This window comes from Lathyrus oleraceus, chromosome 6, assembly GCF_024323335.1.
Source record: "Lathyrus oleraceus cultivar Zhongwan6 chromosome 6, CAAS_Psat_ZW6_1.0, whole genome shotgun sequence".
In the NCBI taxonomy this organism is placed as follows: domain Eukaryota; kingdom Viridiplantae; phylum Streptophyta; class Magnoliopsida; order Fabales; family Fabaceae; genus Lathyrus; species Lathyrus oleraceus.
In genome coordinates this window covers 100,542,395-100,567,677 of record NC_066584.1, presented here as the reverse complement: position 1 = coordinate 100,567,677, position 25,283 = coordinate 100,542,395, and the positions used below count along the sequence as shown (strand labels likewise).

At 29.7% G+C, this 25,283-nt stretch overlaps 1 protein-coding gene across 1 annotated transcript in view; it reads left to right on the top strand.

Moving 5' to 3' along the window:
* LOC127094215 (uncharacterized) overlaps positions 1-25,283 on the top strand; it is an 89,826-nt gene that overhangs the window by 29,044 nt on the left and 35,499 nt on the right. Inside the window, exons 10-28 of the mRNA XM_051033075.1 lie at positions 120-248; positions 1,201-1,350; positions 1,482-1,610; positions 2,563-2,712; positions 2,852-2,980; positions 3,931-4,080; positions 4,213-4,341; positions 5,294-5,443; positions 5,584-5,712; positions 6,944-7,072; positions 8,307-8,435; positions 9,669-9,797; positions 11,028-11,151; positions 19,529-19,656; positions 20,591-20,740; positions 20,885-21,013; positions 22,252-22,380; positions 23,619-23,747; positions 24,988-25,116. Of these exons, the coding sequence (XP_050889032.1) occupies positions 120-248; positions 1,201-1,350; positions 1,482-1,610; positions 2,563-2,712; positions 2,852-2,980; positions 3,931-4,080; positions 4,213-4,341; positions 5,294-5,443; positions 5,584-5,712; positions 6,944-7,072; positions 8,307-8,435; positions 9,669-9,797; positions 11,028-11,151; positions 19,529-19,656; positions 20,591-20,740; positions 20,885-21,013; positions 22,252-22,380; positions 23,619-23,747; positions 24,988-25,116 (2,550 nt within the window). The remainder of the gene's footprint in view (positions 1-119; positions 249-1,200; positions 1,351-1,481; positions 1,611-2,562; positions 2,713-2,851; positions 2,981-3,930; positions 4,081-4,212; positions 4,342-5,293; positions 5,444-5,583; positions 5,713-6,943; positions 7,073-8,306; positions 8,436-9,668; positions 9,798-11,027; positions 11,152-19,528; positions 19,657-20,590; positions 20,741-20,884; positions 21,014-22,251; positions 22,381-23,618; positions 23,748-24,987; positions 25,117-25,283) is intronic.

Below are 25,283 nucleotides of genomic sequence, written 5' to 3'. Positions count from 1 at the left end.
TTATTAAGAAAAGCTTGAGAAAGAATCCATGATAATGGCAGAATCAAGGTGATATTGATTTTCTTCGAATATTTTTTATTCATATTTCTTTTATAACTTTGATTTTTTTTTATATTCAGAAGTTTTGACCCGCGTTTTATTATGGAAAAGATGCAAGACAGAGAAAAAACCATGCAAAAAGTTAGAATCTTGGAGAATGAGATTCAGGAACTCTCCACTTCCCCCAATTCTGAAACTATGAAAGTTAGGTAAAAAACAATTTAATTTTTAAAAGATTATGATAAGTGTGTGAAAAACAATTCTGATGTTGAGTATTAATTTAGTTTTAGTATAAACTAGCGTCCAGACGGGCACTCTCAGTCTGTTTTTTAATAAATATAGTGAAAATATATACGATATTGTTTTACTTAATGTTAATTGGAAGATATATAAGAAGTTAATAGTAGGAAGTTATGTGAAATCGGATAATAGTGGTTTCAATAGAAGTTACTAGAAGTTATTGTGTAAGTTATCTAAGAGTAAGATAGGTTGAAAAATAGGTTACACCAAAACCAAGTTTTCCCTTTATATATACTAGCATCCAGACGGACACTCTGTGCCCGTTTGTCCGTTTTTTTAATAAACATACGTGAAAATATATACGATATTATTTTATTTAATGTTAATTTTAATCGGAAGTTATATAAGAAGTTAATAGTAGGGAGTTATGTTAAAGATAATAATAGTGGTTTCAATACAAGTTATTAGAAGTTATTAGGTAAGTTATCTAAGGGTAAAATTGGTATAAGAAAATTAGGCTACACCAAAACCAAGTAGTTTCCTTGAGAAGTAAGCAACAAAACTTTGATGTACTCTTGATGAAAAGCCCTACGATACACAATAAACTTAAAGAAAAAGTATTTTCTATTTGATTAATGGTCATATAAGTAATGAACATATTAATATTAAAGTAAAAACATCAATAAGGAGATGCTTCTACAAAAACAAAACCCAAAAATAAGAGGGAGACGGACCAAGAAGTGACTTTGTTTGTGTGGAAGGATGCCAATGATATGTGAGATCTTAATGTTATAAATTAAGATATGACACATACTATAAATAATATTCATCACTATATGATAAACACAATTCAATCATACCTCTTTCTCTCTCACACACATTTTATAACTCTCGATATGACTCTCCCTCCATCATTCATAGATATCACTCTCCTCCATCATTCATGGGGAGGTCTGGGAAGAGAAAGAGAACAAGACAGGAGAAAGCTCAAAGAATTGAGTTCGATAAAAAAATGGAGAAAGATTATCAGGTGTTAATGAAGACGGAAGAAAGAACCACAAGAGAACTGAGGCAAACATTAGGTTATTAAGAAAAGCTTGAGAAAGAATCCATGATAATGGCAGAATCAAGGTGATATTGATTTTCTTCGAATATTTTTTATTCATATTTCTTTTATAACTTTGATTTTTTTTTATATTCAGAAGTTTTGACCCGCGTTTTATTATGGAAAAGATGCAAGACAGAGAAAAAACCATGCAAAAAGTTAGAATCTTGGAGAATGAGATTCAGGAACTCTCCACTTCCCCCAATTCTGAAACTATGAAAGTTAGGTAAAAAACAATTTAATTTTTAAAAGATTATGATAAGTGTGTGAAAAACAATTCTGATGTTGAGTATTAATTTAGTTTTAGTATAAACTAGCGTCCAGACGGGCACTCTCAGTCTGTTTTTTAATAAATATAGTGAAAATATATACGATATTGTTTTACTTAATGTTAATTGGAAGATATATAAGAAGTTAATAGTAGGAAGTTATGTGAAATCGGATAATAGTGGTTTCAATAGAAGTTACTAGAAGTTATTGTGTAAGTTATCTAAGAGTAAGATAGGTTCAAAAATAGGTTACACCAAAACCAAGTTTTCCCTTTATATATACTAGCATCCAGACGGACACTCTGTGCCCGTTTGTCCGTTTTTTTAATAAACATACGTGAAAATATATACGATATTATTTTATTTAATGTTAATTTTAATCGGAAGTTATATAAGAAGTTAATAGTAGGGAGTTATGTTAAAGATAATAATAGTGGTTTCAATACAAGTTATTAGAAGTTATTAGGTAAGTTATCTAAGGGTAAAATTGGTATAAGAAAATTAGGCTACACCAAAACCAAGTAGTTTCCTTGAGAAGTAAGCAACAAAACTTTGATGTACTCTTGATGAAAAGCCCTACGATACACAATAAACTTAAAGAAAAACTATTTTCTATTTGATTAATGGTCACATAAGTAATAAACATATTCATAAAAAAGTAAAAAATTCAATAAAGAGATGCTTCTACAAAAACAAAACCCAAAAATAAGAGGGAGAAGGACCAAGAAGTGACTTTGTTTGTGTGGAAGGATGCCAATGATATGTGAGATCTTAATGTTATAAATTAAGATATGACACATATTATAAATAATATTCATCACTATATGATAAACACAATTCAATCATTCCTCTTTCTCTCTCACACAAATTTTATGACTCTCGATATCATTCTCCCCCCATCATTCATAGATATCACTCTCCTCCATCATTAATGGGGAGGTCTGGGAAGAGAAAGAGAACAAGACTGGAGAAAACTCAAAGAATTGAGTTCGATAAAAAAATGGAGAAAGATTATCAGGTGTTAATTAAGACGGAAGAAAGAACCACAAGAGAACTGAGGTAAACATTAGGTTATTAAGAAAAGCTTGAGACAGAATCCATGATAATGGCAGAATCAAGGTGATATTGATTTTCTTCCAATATTTTTTTCATATTGCTTTTATAACTTCGATTTTAAATTATTTTTTTTGATATTCAGAAGTTTTGACCCGCGTTTTATTATGGAAAAGACGCAAGACAGAGAAAAAACCATGCAAAAAGTTAGAATCTTGGAGAATGAGATTCAGGAACTCTGCACTTCCCCCAATTCTGAAATTATGAAAGTTAGGTAAAAAACAATTTAATTTTTATAAGATTATGATATGTGTGTGAAAAACAATTTTGATATTTAGTATTAATTTAGTTTTATTATAAACTAGCGTCCAGACGGGCACTCTCTGTCTGTTTTTTTAATAAATATAGTGAAAATATATTCGATATTGTTTTTTTTAATGTTAATTGGAAGTTATATAAGAAGTTAATAATAGGAAGTTATGTGAAATGGGATAATAGTGGTTTCAAAAGAAGTTAATAGAAGTTATTGTGTAAGTTATCTAAGAGTAAGATTGGTAGAAAAATAGGTTACACCAAAACCAAGTTTTCCCTTTATATACACTAGCACCCAGACGGACACTCTGTGCCCGTCTGTCCGTTTTTTTTATAAACATACGTGAAAATATATACTATATTATTTTATTTAATGTTAATTTTAATCGGAAGTTATTTAAGAAGTTAATAGTAGGGAGTTATGTTAAAGATAATAATAGTGGTTTCAATACAAGTTAGAAGTCATTAGGTAAGTTATCTAAGGGTAAAATTGGTATAAAAAAATTAGGCTACACCAAAACCAAGTAGTTTTTCTTGAGAAGTAAGCAACAAAACTTTGATGTACTCTTGATGAAAAGCCCTACGATACACAATAAACTTAAAGAAAAAGTATTTTCTATTTGATTAATGGTCACATAAGTAATGAACATATTAATATTAAAGTAAAAACATCAATAAAGAGATGCTTCTACAAAAACAAAACCCAAAAAAAGAGGGAGACGGACCAAGAAGTGACTTTGTTTGTGTGGAAGGATGCCAATGATATGTGAGATCTTAATGTTATAAATTAAGATATGACACATACTATAAATAATATTCATCACTATATGATAAACACAATTCAATCATACCTCTTTCTCTCTCACACACATTTTATAACTCTCGATATGACTCTCCCTCCATCATTCATAGATATCACTCTCCTCCATCATTCATGGGGAGGTCTGGGAAGAGAAAGAGAACAAGACAGGAGAAAGCTCAAAGAATTGAGTTCGATAAAAAAATGGAGAAAGATTATCAGGTGTTAATGAAGACGGAAGAAAGAACCACAAGAGAACTGAGGCAAACATTAGGTTATTAAGAAAAGCTTGAGAAAGAATCCATGATAATGGCAGAATCAAGGTGATATTGATTTTCTTCGAATATTTTTTATTCATATTTCTTTTATAACTTTGATTTTTTTTTTATATTCAGAAGTTTTGACCCGCGTTTTATTATGGAAAAGATGCAAGACAGAGAAAAAACCATGCAAAAAGTTAGAATCTTGGAGAATGAGATTCAGGAACTCTCCACTTCCCCCAATTCTGAAACTATGAAAGTTAGGTAAAAAACAATTTAATTTTTAAAAGATTATGATAAGTGTGTGAAAAACAATTCTGATGTTGAGTATTAATTTAGTTTTAGTATAAACTAGCGTCCAGACGGGCACTCTCAGTCTGTTTTTTAATGAATATAGTGAAAATATATACGATATTGTTTTACTTAATGTTAATTGGAAGATATATAAGAAGTTAATAGTAGGAAGTTATGTGAAATCGGATAATAGTGGTTTCAATAGAAGTTACTAGAAGTTATTGTGTAAGTTATCTAAGAGTAAGATAGGTTGAAAAATAGGTTACACCAAAACCAAGTTTTCCCTTTATATATACTAGCATCCAGACGGACACTCTGTGCCCGTTTGTCCGTTTTTTTAATAAACATACGTGAAAATATATACGATATTATTTTATTTAATGTTAATTTTAATCGGAAGTTATATAAGAAGTTAATAGTAGGGAGTTATGTTAAAGATAATAATAGTGGTTTCAATACAAGTTATTAGAAGTTATTAGGTAAGTTATCTAAGGGTAAAATTGGTATAAGAAAATTAGGCTACACCAAAACCAAGTAGTTTCCTTGAGAAGTAAGCAACAAAACTTTGATGTACTCTTGATGAAAAGCCCTACGATACACAATAAACTTAAAGAAAAACTATTTTCTATTTGATTAATGGTCACATAAGTAATAAACATATTCATAAAAAAGTAAAAAATTCAATAAAGAGATGCTTCTACAAAAACAAAACCCAAAAATAAGAGGGAGAGGGACCGAGAAGTGACTTTGTTTGTGTGGAAGGATGCCAATGATATGTGAGATCTTAATGTTATAAATTAAGATATGACACATATTATAAATAATATTCATCACTATATGATAAACACAATTCAATCATACCTCTTTCTCTCTCACACAAATTTTATGACTCTCGATATCATTCTCCCCCCATCATTCATAGATATCACTCTCCTCCATCATTAATGGGGAGGTCTGGGAAGAGAAAGAGAACAAGACTGGAGAAAACTCAAAGAATTGAGTTCGATAAAAAAATGGAGAAAGATTATCAGGTGTTAATTAAGACGGAAGAAAGAACCACAAGAGAACTGAGGTAAACATTAGGTTATTAAGAAAAGCTTGAGACAGAATCCATGATAATGGCAGAATCAAGGTGATATTGATTTTCTTCCAATATTTTTTTTCATATTGCTTTTATAACTTCGATTTTAAATTATTTTTTTTGATATTCAGAAGTTTTGACCCGCGTTTTATTATGGAAAAGACGCAAGACAGAGAAAAAACCATGCAAAAAGTTAGAATCTTGGAGAATGAGATTCAGGAACTCTGCACTTCCCCCAATTCTGAAATTATGAAAGTTAGGTAAAAAACAATTTAATTTTTATAAGATTATGATATGTGTGTGAAAAACAATTTTGATATTTAGTATTAATTTAGTTTTATTATAAACTAGCGTCCAGACGGGCACTCTCTGTCTGTTTTTTTAATAAATATAGTGAAAATATATTCGATATTGTTTTTTTTAATGTTAATTGGAAGTTATATAAGAAGTTAATAGTAGGAAGTTATGTGAAATGGGATAATAGTGGTTTCAAAAGAAGTTAATAGAAGTTATTGTGTAAGTTATCTAAGAGTAAGATTGGTAGAAAAATAGGTTACACCAAAACCAAGTTTTCCCTTTATATATACTAGCACCCAGACGGACACTCTGTGCCCGTCTGTCCGTTTTTTTTATAAACATACGTGAAAATATATACGATATTATTTTATTTAATGTTAATTTTAATCGGAAGTTATTTAAGAAGTTAATAGTAGGGAGTTATGTTAAAGATAATAATAGTGGTTTCAATACAAGTTAGAAGTTATTAGGTAAGTTATCTAAGGGTAAAATTGGTATAAAAAAATTAGGCTACACCAAAACCAAGTAGTTTTTCTTGAGAAGTAAGCAACAAAACTTTGATGTACTCTTGATGAAAAGCCCTACGATACACAATAAACTTAAAGAAAAAGTATTTTCTATTTGATTAATGGTCACATAAGTAATGAACATATTAATATTAAAGTAAAAACATCAATAAAGAGATGCTTCTACAAAAACAAAACCCAAAAAAAGAGGGAGAAGGACCAAGAAGTGACTTTGTTTGTGTGGAAGGATGCCGATGATATGTGAGATCTTAATGTTATAAATTAAGATATGACACATACTATAAATAATATTCATCACTATACGATAAACACAATTCAATAATACCTCTTTCTCTCTCACACACATTTTATGACTCTCGATATCACTCTCCCCCCATCATTCATAGATATCACTCTCCTCTATCATTAATGGGGAGGTCTGGGAAGAGAAAGAGAACAAGACAGGAGAAAGCTCAAAAAATTGAGTTCGATAAAAAAATGGAGAAAGATTATCAGGTGTTAATGAAGACGGAAGAAAGAACCACAAGAGAACTGAGGCAAACATTAGGTTATTAAGAAAAGCTTGAGAAAGAATCCATGATAATGGCAGAATCAAGGTGATATTGATTTTCTTCGAATATTTTTTATTCATATTTCTTTTATAACTTTGATTTTTTTTTATATTCAGAAGTTTTGACCCGCGTTTTATTATGGAAAAGATGCAAGACAGAGAAAAAACCATGCAAAAAGTTAGAATCTTGGAGAATGAGATTCAGGAACTCTCCACTTCCCCCAATTCTGAAACTATGAAAGTTAGGTAAAAAACAATTTAATTTTTATAAGATTATGATAAGTGTGTGAAAAACAATTTTGATGTTGAGTATTAATTTAGTTTTAGTATAAACTAGCGTCCAGACGGGCACTCTCAGTCTGTTTTTTAATAAATATAGTGAAAATATATAAGATATTGTTTTACTTAATGTTAATTGGAAGATATATAAGAAGTTAATAGTAGGAAGTTATGTGAAATCGGATAATAGTGGTTTCAATAGAAGTTACTAGAAGTTATTGTGCAAGTTATCTAAGAGTAAGATAGGTTGAAAAATAGGTTACACCAAAACCAAGTTTTCCCTTTATATATACTAGCATCCAGACGGACACTATGTGCCCGTTTGTCAGTTTTTTTAATAAACATACGTGAAAATATATACGATATTATTTTATTTAATGTTAATTTTGATCGGGAGTTATATAAGAAGTTAATAGTAGGGAGTTATGTTAAAGATAATAATAGTGGTTTCAATACAAGTTATTAGAAGTTATTAGGTAAGTTATCTAAGGGTAAAATTGGTCATAAAAAAATTAGGCTAAACCAAGACCAAGTAGTTTTTCTTGAGAAGTAAGCAACAAAACTTTGATGTACTCTTGATGAAAAGCCCTACGATACACAATAAACTTAAAGAAAAAATATTTTCTATTTGATTAATGGTCACATAAGTAATGAACATATTAATATAAAAGTAAAAACATCAATAAAGAGATGCTTCTACAAAAACAAAACCCAAAAATAAGAGGGAGAAGGACCAAGAAGTGACTTTGTTTGTGTGGAAGGATGCCAATGATATGTGAGATCTTAATGTTATAAATTAAGATATGACACATACTATAAATAATATTCATCACTATACGATAAACACAATTCAATCATACCTCTTTCTCTCTCACACACATTTTATGACTCTCGATATCACTCTCCCCCCATCATTCATAGATATCACTCTCCTCTATCATTAATGGGGAGGTCTGGGAAGAGATAGAGAACAAGACATGAGAAAGCTCAAAGAATTGAGTTCGATAAAAATATGGAGAAAGATTATCAAGTGTTAATGAAGACGGAAGAAAGAACCACAAGAAAACTGAGGCAAACATTAGGTTATTAAGAAAAGCTTGAGAAAGAATCCATGATAATGGCAGAATCAAGGTGATATTGATTTTCTTCGAATATTTTTTATTCATATTTCTTTTATAACTTTGATTTTTTTTATATTCAGAAGTTTTGACCCGCGTTTTATTATGGAAAAGATACAAGACAGAGAAAAAACCATGCAAAAAGTTAGAATCTTGGAGAATGAGATTCAGGAACTCTCCACTTCCCCCAATTCTGAAACTATGAAAGTTAGGTAAAAAACAATTTAATTTTTATAAAATTATTATAAGTGTGTGAAAAACAATTTTGATGTTGAGTATTAATTTAGTTTTAGTATAAACTAGCGTCCAGACTGGCACTCTCAGTCTGTTTTTTAATAAATATAGTGAAAATATATACGATATTGTTTTACTTAATGTTAATTGGAAGATATATAAGAAGTTAATAGTAGGAAGTTATGTGAAATCGGATAATAGTGGTTTCAATAGAAGTTACTAGAAGTTATTGTATAAGTTATCTAAGAGTAAGATAGGTTGAAAAATAGGTTACACCAAAACCAAGTTTTCCCTTTATATATACTAGCATCCAGACGGACACTATGTGCCCGTTTGTCCGTTTTTTTAATAAACATATGTGAAAATATATACGATATTATTTTATTTAATGTTAATTTTAATCGGGAGTTATATAAGAAGTTAATAGTAGGGAGTTATGTTAAAGATAATAATAGTGGTTTCAATACAAGTTATTAGAAGTTATTAGGTAAGTTATCTAAGGGTAAAATTGGTCATAAAAAAATTAGGCTAAACCAAGACCAAGTAGTTTTTCTTGAGAAGTAAGCAACAAAACTTTGATGTACTCTTGATGAAAAGCCCTACGATACACAATAAACTTAAAGAAAAAATATTTTCTATTTGATTAATGGTCACATAAGTAATGAACATATTAATATAAAAGTAAAAACATCAATAAAGAGATGCTTCTACAAAAACAAAACCCAAAAATAAGAGGGAGAAGGACCAAGAAGTGACTTTGTTTGTGTGGAAGGATGCCAATGATATGTGAGATCTTAATGTTATAAATTAAGATATGACACATACTATAAATAATATTCATCACTATATGATAAACACAATTCAATCATACCTCTTTCTCTCTCACACACATTTTATGACTCTCGATATCATTCTCCCCCCCATCGTTCATAGATATCACTCTTCTCCATCATTAATGGGGAGGTCTGGGAAGAGAAAGAGAACAAGACTGGAGAAAGCTGAAAGAATTGAGTTCGATAAAAAAATGGAGAAAGATTATCAGGTGTTAATTAAGACGGAAGAAAGAACCACAAGAGAACTGAGGCAAACATTAGGTTATTAAGAAAAGCATGAGAAAGAATCCATGATAATGGCAGAGTCAAGGTGATATTAATTATCTTCCAATATTTTTTTTCATTATAACAATGATTTTAATTTTTTTTTATATTCAGCAGTTTTGACCCGCGTTTTATTAAGGAAAAGATGCAAGACAGAGAAAAAACCATGCAAAAAGTTAGAATCTTGGAGGTTGAGATTCAGGAACTCTCCACTTTCGCCAATTCTGAAACTATGAAAGTTAGGTAAAAAACAATTTAATTTTTATAAGATTATGATAAGTGTGTGAAAAACAATTTTGATGTTTAGTATTAATTTAGTTTTGTTATAAACTAGTGTCCAAACGGGCACTCTCTGTCCGTGTTTTTAGAAAATAGAGTGAAAATATATACGATATTGTTTTATTTAATGTTAATTAGAAGTTATATAAGAAGTTAATAGTAGGAAGTTATGTGAAATGGGATAAAAATGGTTTCAATAGAAGTTACTAGAAGTTATTATGTAAGTTATCTAAGAGTAAAATTGGTAGAAAAATAGGCTACACCAAAACCAAGTTTTCCCTTTACTAGCATCCAGACGGACATTCTGTGCCCGTCTGTCCGTTTTTTTAATAAACATACGTGAAAATATATAAGATATCATTTTATTTAATGTTAATTTTAATCGGAAGTTATATAAGAAGTTAATAGTAGGAAGTTATGTGAAAGATAATAATAGTGGTTTCAATACAAGTTATTAGAAGTTATTAGGTAAGTTATCTTAGGGTAAAATTGGTATAAAAAAATAGGCTACACCAAAACCAAGTATCCTTGAGAAGTAAGCAACAAAACTTTGATGTACTCTTGATGAAAAGCCCTACGATGCACAATAAACTAAAAGAAAAAATATTTTCTATTTGATTAATGGTCACATAAGCAATGAACATATTAATATAAAAGTAAAAACATCAATAAAGAGATGCTTCTACAAAAACAAAGCCCAAAAAAAGAGGGAGAAGGACCAAGAAGTGACTTTGTTTGTGGGGAACGATACCAATGATATGTGAGATCTTAAGGTTAAAAATTAAGATATGACACATACTATAAATAATATTCAACACTATAGGAAAACACAATTCAATCATACCTCTCTCTCACACACACATTTTACAACTCTCGATATCACTCTCTCTCCATCATTCATAGATATCACTCTCCTACATCATTCATGGGGAGGTCTGGAAAGAGAAAGAGAACAAGACCGGAGAAAGCTCAAAGAATTGAGTTCGATAAAAAAAGGGTAAAGATTATCAGGCGTTAATGAAGACGGAAGTAAGAATTACAAGAGAACTGAGGCAAACATTAGGTTATGAAGAAAAGCTTGAGAAAGAATCCATGATAATGGCAGAATCAAGGTGATATTGATTTTCTTCCAATATATTTTTTTTTTCATATTGCTTTTATAACTTTGATTTTCATTTTTTTGTTGATATTCAGCAGTTTTGACTCGCGTTTTATTATGGAAAAGACGCAAGACAGAGAAAAAACCATTCAAAAAGTTAGAATCTTGGAGGATGAGATTCAGGAACTCTCCACTTCCCCCAATTCTGAAACTATGAAAGTTAGGTAAAAAACAATTTAATTTTTATAAGATTATGATAAATGTGTGAATTTTTTTTTGATGTTTAGTATTAATTTAGTTTTATTATAAACTAGCGTCCAGACGGGCACTCTCTGTCTATTTTTTTAATAAATATAATGAAAATATACTCGATATTGTTTTATTTAATGTTAATTGGAAGTTATATGAGAAATTAATAGTAGGAAGTTATGTGAAATGGGATAATAGTGGTTTCAATAGAAGTTACTAGAAGTTATTATGTAAGTTATCTAAGGGCAAAATTGATAGAAAAATAGACTACACCAAAACCAAGTTTTCTCTTTATATATACTAACTTTGAAAATATATACAATATTATTTTCTTTAATGTTAATTTTAATTGGAAGTTATATAAGAAGTTACTAGTAGGAAGTTATGTGAAAGATAATAATAGTGGTTTCAATAGAAGTTATTAGAAGTTATTAGGTAAATTATCTAAGGGTAAAACTGGTAAAAAAAATAGGCTACACCAAAACCAAATAGTTTTCCTTAAGAAGTAAGCAACAAAACTTTGATGTACTCTTGATGAAAAGCCCTACGATGTACAATAAACTTAAAGAAAAAATATTTTCTATTTGATTAATGATTACATTAGTAATGAACATATTAATATAAAAGTAAAAACATCAACAAAGAGATGTTTCTACAAAAACAAAGCCCAAAAATAAGAGGGAGAAGGACCAAGAAGTAACTTTGTTTGTGTGGAAGGATGTCAATGATATGTGAGATCTGAAGGTTAAAAATTAAGATATGACACATACTATAAATAATATTCAACACTATATGATAAACACAATTCAATCATACCCCTCTTTCTCTCACACATTTTACAACTCTCGATATCACTCTCCCTCCATCATTCATAGATATCACTTTCCTCCATCATTCATGGGGAGGTCTGGGAAGAGAAAGAGAACAAGACTGGAGAAAGCTCAAAGAATTGAGTTCGATAAAAAAAATGGAGAAAGATTATCAGGCGTTAATGAAGACGGAAGAAAGAACCACAAGAGAACTGAGGCAAACATTAGGTTATTAAGAAAAGCTTGAAAAGAATCCATGATATTGGCAGAATCAAGGTGATATTGATTTTCCTCCAATATTTACTTTTCATATTGCTTTTATAACTTTGATTTTAATTTTTTTTGGATATTCAACAGTTTTGGCCCGCGTTTTATTAAGGAAAAGACGCAAGACAGATAAAAAACCATGTAAAAAGTTAGAATCTTGGGGGATGAGATTCAGGAACTCTCCACTTTCCCCAATTCTGACACTATGAAAGTTAGGTAAAATGCAATTTTATTTTTATAAGATTATGATAAGTGTGTGAAAAACAATTTTGATGTTTAGTATTAATTTAGTTTTATTATAAACTAGCGTCCAGACAGGCACTCTCTGTCCATTTTTTTAATAAATAGAGTGAAAATATATACGATATTGTTTTATTTAATGTTAATTGGAAGTTATATAAGAAGTTAATAGTAGGAAGTTATGTGAAATGGGATAATAGTGGTTTCAATAGAAGTTACTAGAAGTTATTATGTGAGTTATCTAAGAGTAAAATTGGTAGAAAAATAAGCTACACCAAAACCAAGTTTTCCCTTTATATATACTAGCATCCAGACGGACCTTCTGTGTCCGTCTGTCCATTTTTTTAATAAACATACGTGAAGATATATACGATATCATTTTATTTAATGTTAATTTTAATCGTAAGTATATAAGAAGTTAATAGTATAAAGAAATAGGCTAAACCAAAGCCAAGTAGTGTTCCTTGAGAAGTAAGCAACAAAACCTTGATGTACTCTTGATGAAAAGCCCTACGATGCACAATAAACTTAAAGAAAAAATATTTTCTATTTGATTAATGGTCACATAAGCAATGAACATATTAATATAAAAGTAAAAACATCAACAAAGAGATGTTTCTACAAAAATAAAGCCCAAAAATAAGAGGGAGAAGAACCAAGAAGTGACATTGTTTGTGTGGAAGGATGTCAATGATATATGAGATCTTAACGTTAAAAATTAAGATATGACACACACTATAAATAATATTCATCACTATATGATAAACACAATTCAATCACACCTACCTCTCTCTCTCTCTGACACACATTTTACAACTCTCGATATCACTCTTCCTCCATCATTCATAGATATCACTCTCCTCCATCATTCATGGGGAGGTCTGGGAAGAGACAGAGAACAAGGCTGGAGAAGGCTCTAAGAATTGAGTTCGATAAATAAATGGATAAAGATTAGCAGGCGTTAATGAAGACAGAAGAAAGAACCACAAGAGAACTAAGGGTAACATTAGGTTATGAAGAAAAGTTTGGGAAAGAATCCATGATAATGGCAGAATCAAGGTGATATTGATTTTCTTCCAATATTTTTTTTTCATATTGCTTTTATAAATTTTATTTTAATTATTATTTTTTAGATATTTAGTAGTTTTAACCCGCGTCTTATTATGGAAAAGACGCAAGACTGAGAAAAAATAATGCAGAAAGTTAAAATCTTGGAGGATGAGATTCAGAAACTCTCCACTTCCCCACTTCTGAAACTATGAAAGTTAGGTACAAAACAATTTAATTTTTATAAGATTATGATAAGTGTGTGAAAAACAATTTTGATGTTTAGTATTAACTTAGTTTTATTATAAACTAGCATCCAGACGGGCACTCTCTGTCCGTGTTTTTAATAAATATAGTGAAAATATATACGATATTATTTTATTTAATGTTAATTCGAAGTTATATAAGAAGTTAATAGTAGGAAGTTATGTGAAATGGGATAATAGTGGTTTCAATAGAAGTAACTAGAAATTATTATATAAGTTATCTAAGAGTAAAATTGGTAGAAAAATAGACTACACTAAAACCAAGTTTTCCCGTTATATATACTAGCATCTAGACGGGCACTCTGTGCCCTTTTGTCCGCTTTTTTAATAAACATACGTCAAAATATATACGATATTATTTTATTTAATGTTAATTTTAATCGAAAGTTATATAAGAAGTTAATAGTAGGAAGTTATGTGAAAGATAATAATAATGGTTTCAATAGAAGTTATTAGGTAAGTTATCTAAGGGTTAAATTGGTAAAAAAAATAGGCTACACCAAACCTAAGTAGTTTTCCTTGAGAACTAAGCAACAAAACTTTGATGTACTCTTGATGAAAAGCCCTACGTTGCACAATAAACTTAAAGAAAAAATATTTTCTATTTGATTAATGGTTAGATAAACAATGAACATATTAATATAAAAGTAAAAACATCAATAGTAAAATAAGAGGGAGAAGGACCAAGAAATGACTTTGTTTGTGTGGAAGGATGGATGCCAATGATATGTGAGATCTTAAGGTTAAAAATTCAGATATGACACACTATAAATAATATTCATCACTATATGATAAACACAATTCAAGCATACCTCTCTCTCTCTCACACACACATTTTACAACTCTAGATATCACTCTCCCTCCATCATTCATAGATATCACTCTCCTCCATCATTCATGGGGAGGTCTGGGAAGAGAAAGAGAACAAAATTGGAGAAAGCTCAAAGAATTGAGTTCGATAAAAAAATGGAGAAAGATTATCAGGCATTAATGAAGACTGAAGAAAGAACCACAAGAGAACTGAGGCAAACATTAGGTTATGGAGAAAAGCTTGGGAATTAATCCATGATAATGTCAGAATTAAGGTGATTGTAATATCCCATATTCCCTTAAATGCTCAATTAGTTGTCAGTTGAGATCAATTGAGTTCCTGTGTACTCTATCTTTTGTTAGTTGTAACAATTAGAGCTCCTATGTGCTCTAAATATTGTCAATTGGGACAAATAGAGTAACCAGTGAACTCTGAAGAGATTAATTATTAATAAAAGACACAGATCAATATTAATAAGTACAAGAGAGGACATTTTTGGTAACATTAATAATTGGTCAATTGGTACCGGAAGATGAAATATCAATTGAGATATTTTATGTTACTACCTAATATTATATATATATATATATATATATATATATATATATATATATATATTATATGTTATATATTGTGTGGTGTAGAAAGAAAAGAAGAAGAAAATGATAAGAAGAAGTAGGTAAGAGAGAGTGAGGGATATCAGAAAGGAAAAGGAAAAGAAAGAGAAGGAAAGAAGAAAGAGGAAGAGGAAAAGAGGAAAAGAGGAGGAGGAGAAGAAGAAGGAAGCCATGGAACCACCATCATCTTCATTATCTCATCTTCATCACCATTTTCTACTCATCTTCATCATCACCAACTTCATCTTCTTCTTCTACTAGGTGAGTTCTTAGATAGATTTAGCCTTTGGGGGAAAATAACCTATGTTTGGGGGTTAGGATTTGTGTGAATTTGTGATGAACTTGTTGTGTTCACACTCCTCATGCATGCTATGTGTTGATATCATGTTGTTGTTGTTGAAATTGTGATACTTGGGTGTTTAATTTTGATGTGTTTTGTTGTTGAAGTTATGGAGGTTAATCACATGAATTCATAACAATATAAGTTATTCATGAAATATTCCATGAATCATGAGTTAACCATGTTTTCTATGATTATGGTGTTGTTGTAATTGAACATGGTTGTTGAGGTTGTTAAGAACATGTGTTTATGAGTTTGAGCTTGAGTGTTGGTTGTTGTTGAAGAATCATGTTATGTGAAAATGGTAGGTAAAAATGGTAGATGGAAAGGAAAATAAAAGAGGAGTTATTTAACGAAAAGAAGTGGAGTCATTTAAGGAAAGATGTTACTGAGAATTAATGGAGATTGGAATTTTTCCTGAATTTTGCACGACTGATAGTTGAAACTTTCCGTTTTTGAAGAAGTTGGAATTTTGACAGATCAATCGATATACGATATCATTTTCTTTAATGTTAATTTTAATCGAAAGTTATATAATAAGTTAATAGTAAGAAGTTATGTGAAAGATAATAATAGTGTATTCAATACAAGTTATTAGAAGTTATTAGGTAAGTTATCTAAGGGTAAAATTGGTAAAAAAAAATAGGCTACACCAAAACCAAGTAGTTTTCCTTGAGAAGTAAGCAACAAAACTTTGATGTACTCTTGATCAAAAGCCCTACGATGCACAATAAATTTAAAGAAAAAATATTTTCTATTTGATTAATGGTCACATAAGCAATGAACATATTAATATAAAAGTAAAAACATCAATTAAGAGATGCTTCTACAAAAACAAAGCCCAAAAATAAGAGGGAAAAGGACCAAGAAGTGACTTTGTTTGTGTGGAAGGATGCCAATGATATGTGAGATCTTAAGGTTAAAAACTAAGATATGACACATACTATAAATAATATTCAACACTATATGATTAACACAATTCAATCATACCTCTCTCTCTCACACACACATTTTACAACTCTCGATATAACTCTCCCTCCATCATTCATAGATATCACTCTCCTCCATCATTCATGGAGAAAGCTCAAAGAATTGAGTTCGATAAAAAAATGGAGAAAGATTATCAGACGTTAATGAAGATGGAAGAAAGAACCATAAGAGAACTGAGGCAAACATTAGGTTATTGAGAAAAGCTTGAGAAAGAATCAATGATAATGGCGGAATCAAGGTGATATTGATTTTCTTCCAATTTTTTTTTCATATTGCTTTTATAACTTTGATTTTAATTTTTTTTTTGATATTCAGCAGTTTTGACCCGCGTTTTATTATGGAAAAGACGCAAGACAGAAATAAACCATGCAAAAAGTTAGAATCTTGGAGGATGAGATTCAGGAACTCTCCACTTCCCCTAATTCTGAAACCATGAAAGTTAGGTAAAAAACAATTTAATTTTTATAAGATTATGATAAGTGTGTGAAAAACAATTTTGATGTTTAGTATTAATTTAGATTTATTATAAACTAGCGTCTAGATGGGCACTCTCTGTCAATTTTTTTTAATAAATAGAATGAAAATATATACGATATTGTTTTATTTAATGTTAATTGGAAGTTATATAAGAAGTTAATAGTAGGAAGTTATGTGAAATGGGATAATAGTGGTTTCAATACAAGTTACTAGAAGTTATTATGTAAGTTATCTAAGAGTAAAATTGGTAGAAAAATACGCTACAGCAAAACCAAGTTTTCCCTTTATATATAATAACATCTAGACGGACCTTATGTGCCTGTCTGTCCGTTTTTTTATAAACATATGTGAAAATATATACTATATCATTTTCTTTAATGCTAATTTTAATCGGAAGTTATATAAGAAGTTAATAGTAAGAAGTTATGTGAAAGATAATAATAGTGTTTTCAATACAAGTTATTAGAAGTTATTAGGTAAGTTATCTAAGGGTAAAATTGGTAAAAAAAAATAGGCTACACCAAAACCAAGTAGTTTTCCTTGAGAAGTAAGCAACAAAACTTTGATGTACTCTTGATGAAAAGCCCTACGATGCACAATAAATTTAAAGAAAAAATATTTTCTACTTGATTAATGGTCACATAAGCAATGAACATATTAATATAAAAGTAAAAACATCAATTAAAAGATGATTCTACAAAAACAAAGCCCAAAAATAAGAGGGAGAAGGACCAAGAAGTGACTTTGTTTGTGTGGAAGGATGCCAATGATATTATGAGATCTTAAGGTTAAAAATTAAGATATGAAACATACTATAAATAATATTCAACACTATATGATAAACACAATTCAATCATACCTCTTTCTCTCTCTCACATTTTACAACTCTTGATATCACTCTCCCTCCATCATTCATAGATATCAGTCTCCTCCATCATTCATGGGGAGTTCTTGGAAGAGAAAGAGAGCAAGACTGGAGAAAGCTCAAAGAGTTAAGTTTGATAAAAAAAATGGAGAAAGATTATAAGGCGTTAATGAAGACGGAATAAAGAACCACAAGAGAACTGAGGCAAACATTAGGTTATTAAGAAAAGCTTGAGAAAGAATCCATGATAAAGGCAGAATAAAGCTGATATTTATTTTCTTCCAATTTTTTTTTTCATATTGCTTTTATAACTTTGATTTTAATTTATTTTTTTAATATTCAGCAGTTTTGACCCGCGTTTTATTATGGAAAAGACGCAAGACATAGAAAAAACCATGCAAAAAAATAGAATCTTGGAGGATGAGATTCAGGAACTCTCCACTTCCCCCATTTCTGAAACTATGAAAGTTAGGTAAAAAACAATTTAATTTTTTTAAGATTATGATAAGTGTGTGAAAAACAATTTTGATGTTTAGTATTAATTTAGTTTTATTACAAAGTAGCGTCCAGACGGGCACTCTTTGTCCGTTTTTTTAATAAATAGAATGAAAATATATACGATATTGTTTTATTTAATGTTAATTTGAAGTTATATAAGAAGTTAATAGTAGGAAGTTATGTGAAATGGGATAATAGTGGTTTCAATACAAGTTACTATATATACCAGCATCCAGACGGACTTTCTGTGCCCGTCTGTCCGTTTTTTAATAAACGTGAAAATATATACGATATCATTTTCTTTAATGTTAATTTTAATCGGAAGTTATATAAGAAGTTAATAGTAAAAAGTTATGTGAAAGATAATAATAGTGGTTTCAATAAAAGTTATTAGGTAAGTTATCTAAGGGTAAAATTGGTAAAAAAAATAGGCTACACCAAAACCAAGTAGTTTTCCTTGAGAAGTAAGCAACAAAACTTTGATGTACTCTTGATGAAAAGCCCTACGATGCACAAAAAATTTAAAGAAAAAATATTTTTTATTTGATTAATGGTCACATAAGCAATGATTATATTAATATAAAAGTAAAAACATCAATAAAGAGATGCTTCTACAAAAACAAAGCCCAAAAATAAGAGGGAGAAGGACCAAGAAGTGACTTTGATTGTGTGGAAGGATGTCAATGATATGTGAGATCTTAAAGTTAAAAATTAAGATATGAAACATACTATAAATAATATTCAACACTATATGATAAACAAAATTCAATCATACCTCTCTCTCTCTCACATTTTACAACTCTCGATATCACTCTCCCTCCATCATTCATAGATATCACTCTCCTCCATCATTCATGGTGACGTCAGGGAAGAGAAAGAGAACAAGACTGGAGAAAGCTCAAAGAATTGAGTTTGAAAAAAAAATGGAGAAAGATTATGAGGCGTTAATGAAGACGGAATAAAGAACCACAAGAGAACGGAGGCAAACATTAGGTTATTAACAAAAGCTTGAGAAAGAATCCATGATAATGGCAGAATCAAGCTGATATTGATTTTCTTCCAAAAAATTTTTTCATATTGCTTTTATAACTTTGATTTTAATTTTGTTTTTGATATTTAGCAATTTTTACCCGCGTTTTATTATGGAAAAGACGCAAGACATAGAAAAAACCATGAAAAAAATAGAATCTTGGAGGATGAGATTCAGGAACTCTCCACTTCCCCCAATTCTGAAACTATGAAAGTTAGGTAAAAAACAATTTAATTTTTATAAGATTATGATAAGTGTGTGAAAAACAATTTTGATGTTCAGTATTAATTTAGTTTTATTATAAACTAGCGTCCAGACGGGCACTCTCTGTCCGTTTTTTTAATAAATAGAGTGAAAATAAATACGATATTGTTTTATTTAATGTTAATTAGAAGTTATATAAGAATTTAATAGTAGAAGGTTATGTGAAATGGGTGAATAATGGTTTCAATAGAAGTTATTAGAAGTTATTATGTAAGTTATCTAAGAGTAAAATTGGTAGAAAAATAGGCTACCCCAAAACCAAGTTTTCCCTTTATATATACTAGCATCCAGACGGACCTTTTGTGCCCGTCGGTCCGTTTTTTTATAAACATACGTGAAAATATATACGATATCATTTTCTTTAATGTTAATTTTAATCGGAAGTTATATAAGAAGTTATGTGAAAGATAATAATAGTGTTTCCAATACAAGTTATTAGAAGTTATTAGGTAAGTTATCTAAGGGTAAAATTGATATAAAAATAGGCTACACCAAAACCAAGTAGTTTTCCTTGAGCAGTAAGCAACAAAACTTTGATGTACTCTTGATGAAAAGCCCTATGATGCACAATAAATTTAAAGAAAAAATATTTTCTATTTGATTAATGGTCACATAAGCAATGAACATATTAATATAAAAGTAAAAACATAATTTAAGAGATGCTTCTACAAAAACAAAGCCCAAAAATAAGAGGGAAAAGGACCTAGAAGTGACTTTGTTTGTGTGGAAGGATGCGAATGATATGTGAGATCTTAAGGTTAAAAATTAAGATATGACACACGCTATAAATCATATTCAACACTATATGATTAACACAATTCAATCATACCTCTCTCTCACACACACATTTTACAACTCTCGATATCACTCTCGCTCCATCATTCATAGATATCACTCTCCTCCATCATTCATGGGGAGGTCTGGGAAGAGAAAGAGAACAAGACTGGAGAAAGCTCAAAGAATTGAGTTCGATAAAGAAATGGAGAAAGATTATCAGGCGTTAATGAAGATGGAAGAAAGAACCATAAGAGAACTGAGGCAAACATTAGGTTATTAAGAAAAGCATAAGAAAGAATCAATGATAATGGCAGAATCAAGGTGATATTGATTTTCTTCCAATTTTTTTTTTCATATTGCTTTTATAACTTTGATTTTAATTTTTCTTTTTTTTTTTATATTCAGCAGTTTTGACCCGTGTTTTATTTTGGAAAAGACGCAAGACAGAGAAAAAACCATGCAAAAAGTTAGAATCTTGGAGGATGAGATTCAGGAACTCTCCATTTCCCCCAATTCTGAAACTATGAAAGTTAGGTAAAAAAAAATTTAATTTTTATAAGATTATGTTAAGTGTGTGAAAAACAATTTTGATGTTTAGTATTAATTTAGTTTTATTATAAACTAGCGTCCAGACGGGCACTCTCTGTCCATTTTTTTAATAAATAGAGTGAAAATATATACGATATTGTTTTATTTAATGTTAATTGGAAGTTATATAAGAAGTTAATAGTAGAAAGTTATGTGAAATAGGATAATAGTGGTTTAAATAGAAGTTACTAGAAGTTATTATGTAAGTTATCTAAGAGTAAAATTGGTAGAAAAATAGGTTACACAAAAACCAAGTTTTCCCTTTATATATACTAGCATCCACACGGACCTTTTGTGCCCGTCTGTCCGTTTTTTTAATAAACATACGTGAAAATATATACGATATTAATTTGTTTAATGTCAATTTTAATCGGAAGTTATATAAGAAGTTAATAGTAAGAAGTTATATGAAAGATAATAATAGTGGTTTCAGTATAAGTTATTAGAAGTTACTAGGTAAGTTATCTAAGGGTATAATTGGTAAAATAAAACATAGGCTACACCAAAACCAAATAGTTTTCCTTGAGAAGTAAGCAACAAAACCATGATGTACTCTTGATGAAAAGCCCTACGATGTACAATAAACTTAAAGAAAAAATATTTCCTATTTGATTAATGGTCCCATAAGCAATGAACATATTAATATAAAAGTAAAAACATCAATAAAGAGATGCTTCTACAAAAACAAAGCCCAAAAATAAGAGGGAGAAGGACCAAGAAGTGACTTTGTTTGTGTGGAAGGATGCCAATAATATGTGAGGTCTTAAGGTTAAAAATTAAGATATGACACATACTATAAATGATATTCAACTATATGATAAACACAATTCAATCATACCTCTTTCTCTCTCTCACATTTTACAACTCTTGATATCACTCTCCCTCCATCATTCATAAATATCACTCTCCTCCATCATTCATGGGGAGGTCTGGGAAGAGAAAGAGAACAAGACTGGAGAAAGATCAAAGAATTGAGTTTGATAAAAAAATAGAGAAAGATTGTCAGGTGTTAATGAAGACAGAACAAAAAACCACAATAGAACTGAGGCAAACATTAGGTTATGAAGAAAAGTTTGAGAAAGAATCCATGATAATGGCATAATCAAGGTGATATTGATTTTGTTCCAATTTTTTTTTTCATATTGCTTTTATAACTTTGATTTTAATTTTTTTTTGATATTCAGCAGTTTTGACCCGCGTTGTATAATGGAAAAGACGAAAGACATAGAAAAAACCATGCAAAAAGTTAGAACCTTGGAGGATGAGATTCAGGAACTCTCCACTTCCCCCACTTCTGAAACTATGAAAGTTAGGTAAAAAACAATTTATTTTTTATAAGATTATGATAACTGTGTGAAAAACAATTTTCATGTTTAGTATTAATTTAGTTTTATTATAAACTAGCGTCCACACGGGCACTCTCTGTCCGTTTTTTTAATAAATATAGTGAAAATATATACGATTTTGTTTTATTTAATGTTAATTAGAAGTTATATAAGAAGTTAATAGTAGGAAGTTATGTGAAATGGGATAATAATGGTTTCAATAGAAGTTACTAGAAGTTATTATGTAAGTTATCTAAGAGTAAAATTGGTAGAAAAATAGGCTACACCATAACCAAGTTTTCCCTTTATATATACTAGCATCCAGACGAACCTTCTGTGCCCGTCTGTCCATTTTTTTAATAAACATACGTGAAAATATATACGATATCATTTTCTTTAATGTTAATTTTAATCGGAAGTTATATAAGAAGTTAATAGTAAGAAGTTATGTGAAAGATAATAATAGTGGTTTCAATATAAGTTATTAGAAGTTATTAGGTAAGTTATCTAAGGGTAAAATTGGTAAAAAAAAATAGGCTACACCAAAACCAAGTAGTTTTCCTTGAGAAGTAAGCAACAAAACTTTGATGTACTCTTGATGAAAAGCCCTACGATGCACAATAAACTTAAATAAAAAATATTTTCTATTTGATTAATGGTCACATAAGCAATGAACATATTAATATAAAAGTAAAAACGTCAATAAAGAGATGCTTCTACAAAACCAAAGCCCAAAAGTAAGAGGGAGAAGGACCAAGAAGTGACTTTGTTTGTGTGGAAGGATGCCAATGATATGTGAGATCTTAAGGTTAAAAATTAAGATATGACACATACTATAGATAATATTCAACACTACATGATAAACACAATTTAATCATACCTCTTTCTCTCTCTCACATTTTACAACTCACGATATCACTCTCCCTCTGTCATTCATAGATATCACTTTCCTCCATCATTCATGGGGAGGTCTGGGAAGAGAAAGAGAACAAGACTGGAGAAAGCTCAAAGAATTGAGTTTGATAAAAAAAATGGAGAAAGATTATGAGGCGTTAATGAAGACGGAAGAGAGAACCCTAAGAGAATTGAGGCAAACAATAGGTTATTAAGAAAAGCTTGAGAAAGAATCCATAATGATGGCAAAATCTAGGTGATATTGAATTTCTTCTAATATTTTTTTTTCATATTGCTTTAATAACTTTTATTTTAATTTTTTTTATATTCAGCAGTTTTGACCCGCGTTTTATTATGGAAAAGACGCAAGAAAGAGAAAAAACCATGCAAATAGTTAGAATCTTGGAGGATGAGATTCAGGAACTCTCCACTTCCTCCAATTCTGAAACTATGAAAGTTAGGTAAAAAATAATTTAATTTTTATAAGATTATGATAAGTGTGTGAAAAACAATTTGGATGTTTAGTGTTAATTTAGTTTGATTATAAACTAGCGTCCAGATAGGCACTCTCTGTCAATTTTTTTAATAAATAGAGTGAAAATATATACGATATTATTTTATTTAATGTTAATTAGAAGTTATATAAGAAGTTAATAGTAGGAAGTTATGTGAAATGGGATAATAGTGGTTTCAATAGAAGTTACTAGAAGTTATTATGTAAGTTATCTAAGAGTAAAATTGGTAGAAAAATAGGCTACACCAAAACCAAGTTTTTCCTTTATATATACTAGCATCCAGACGGACCTTTTGTGCCCGTCGGTCCATTTTTTTAATAAACATACGTGAAAATATATACGATATTATTTTATTTAATGTTAATTTTAATCGGAAGTTATATAAGAAGTTAATAGTAAGAAGTTATGTGAAAGATAATAATAGTGGTTTCAATACAAGTTATTAGAAGTTATAAGGTATGTTATCTAAGGGTAAAATTGGTAAAAAAAACATAGGCTACACCAAAACCAAGTAGTTTTTCTTGAGAAGTAAGCAACAAAACCTTGATGTACTCTTGATGAAAAGCCCTACGATGCACAATAAACTTAAAGAAAAAATATTTACTTATTGATTAATGGTCACATAAGCAATGAACATATTAATATAAAAGTAAAAACATCAATAAACAGATGCTTCTACAAGAACAAAGCCCAAAAATAAGAGGGAGAAGGACCAAGAAGTGACCTTGTTTGTGTGTAAGGATGCCAATGATATGTGAGATCTTAAGGTTAAAAATTAAGATATGACACATACTATAAATAATATTCATCACTATATGATAAACAAAATCCAATCATACCTCTCTCTCTCTCAAATTTTACAACTCTCGATATCACTCTCCCTCCATCATTCATAAATATCACTCTCCTCCATCATTCATGGGGAGGTCTGGGAAGAGAAAGAGAACAAGACTGGAGAAAGCTCAAAGAATTGAGTTTGATAAAAAAAATGGAGAAAGATTGTAAGGTGTTAATGAAGACGGAAGAAAGAACCACAAGAGAACTGAGGCAAACATTAGGTTATGAAGAAAAGTTTGAGAAAGAATCCATGATAATGGCAGAATCAAGGTGATATTGATTTTCTTCCAATATTTTTTTTTCATATTGCTTTTATAACTTTGATTTTAATTTTTTTTTTGATATTCAGCAGTTTTGACCCGCGTTTTATTATGGAAAAGACGAAAGACATAGAAAAAACCATGCAAAAAGTTAGAATCTTGGAGGATGAGATTCAGGAACTCTCCACTTCCCCCAATTCTGAAACTATGAAAGTTAGGTAAAAAACAATTTATTTTTTATAAGATTATGATAACGGTGTGAAAAACAATTTTCATGTTTAGTATTAATTTAGTTTTATTATAGACTAGCGTCCACACGGGCACTCTCTGTCCGTTTTTTTAATAAATATAGTGAAAATATATACGATTTTGTTTTATTTAATGT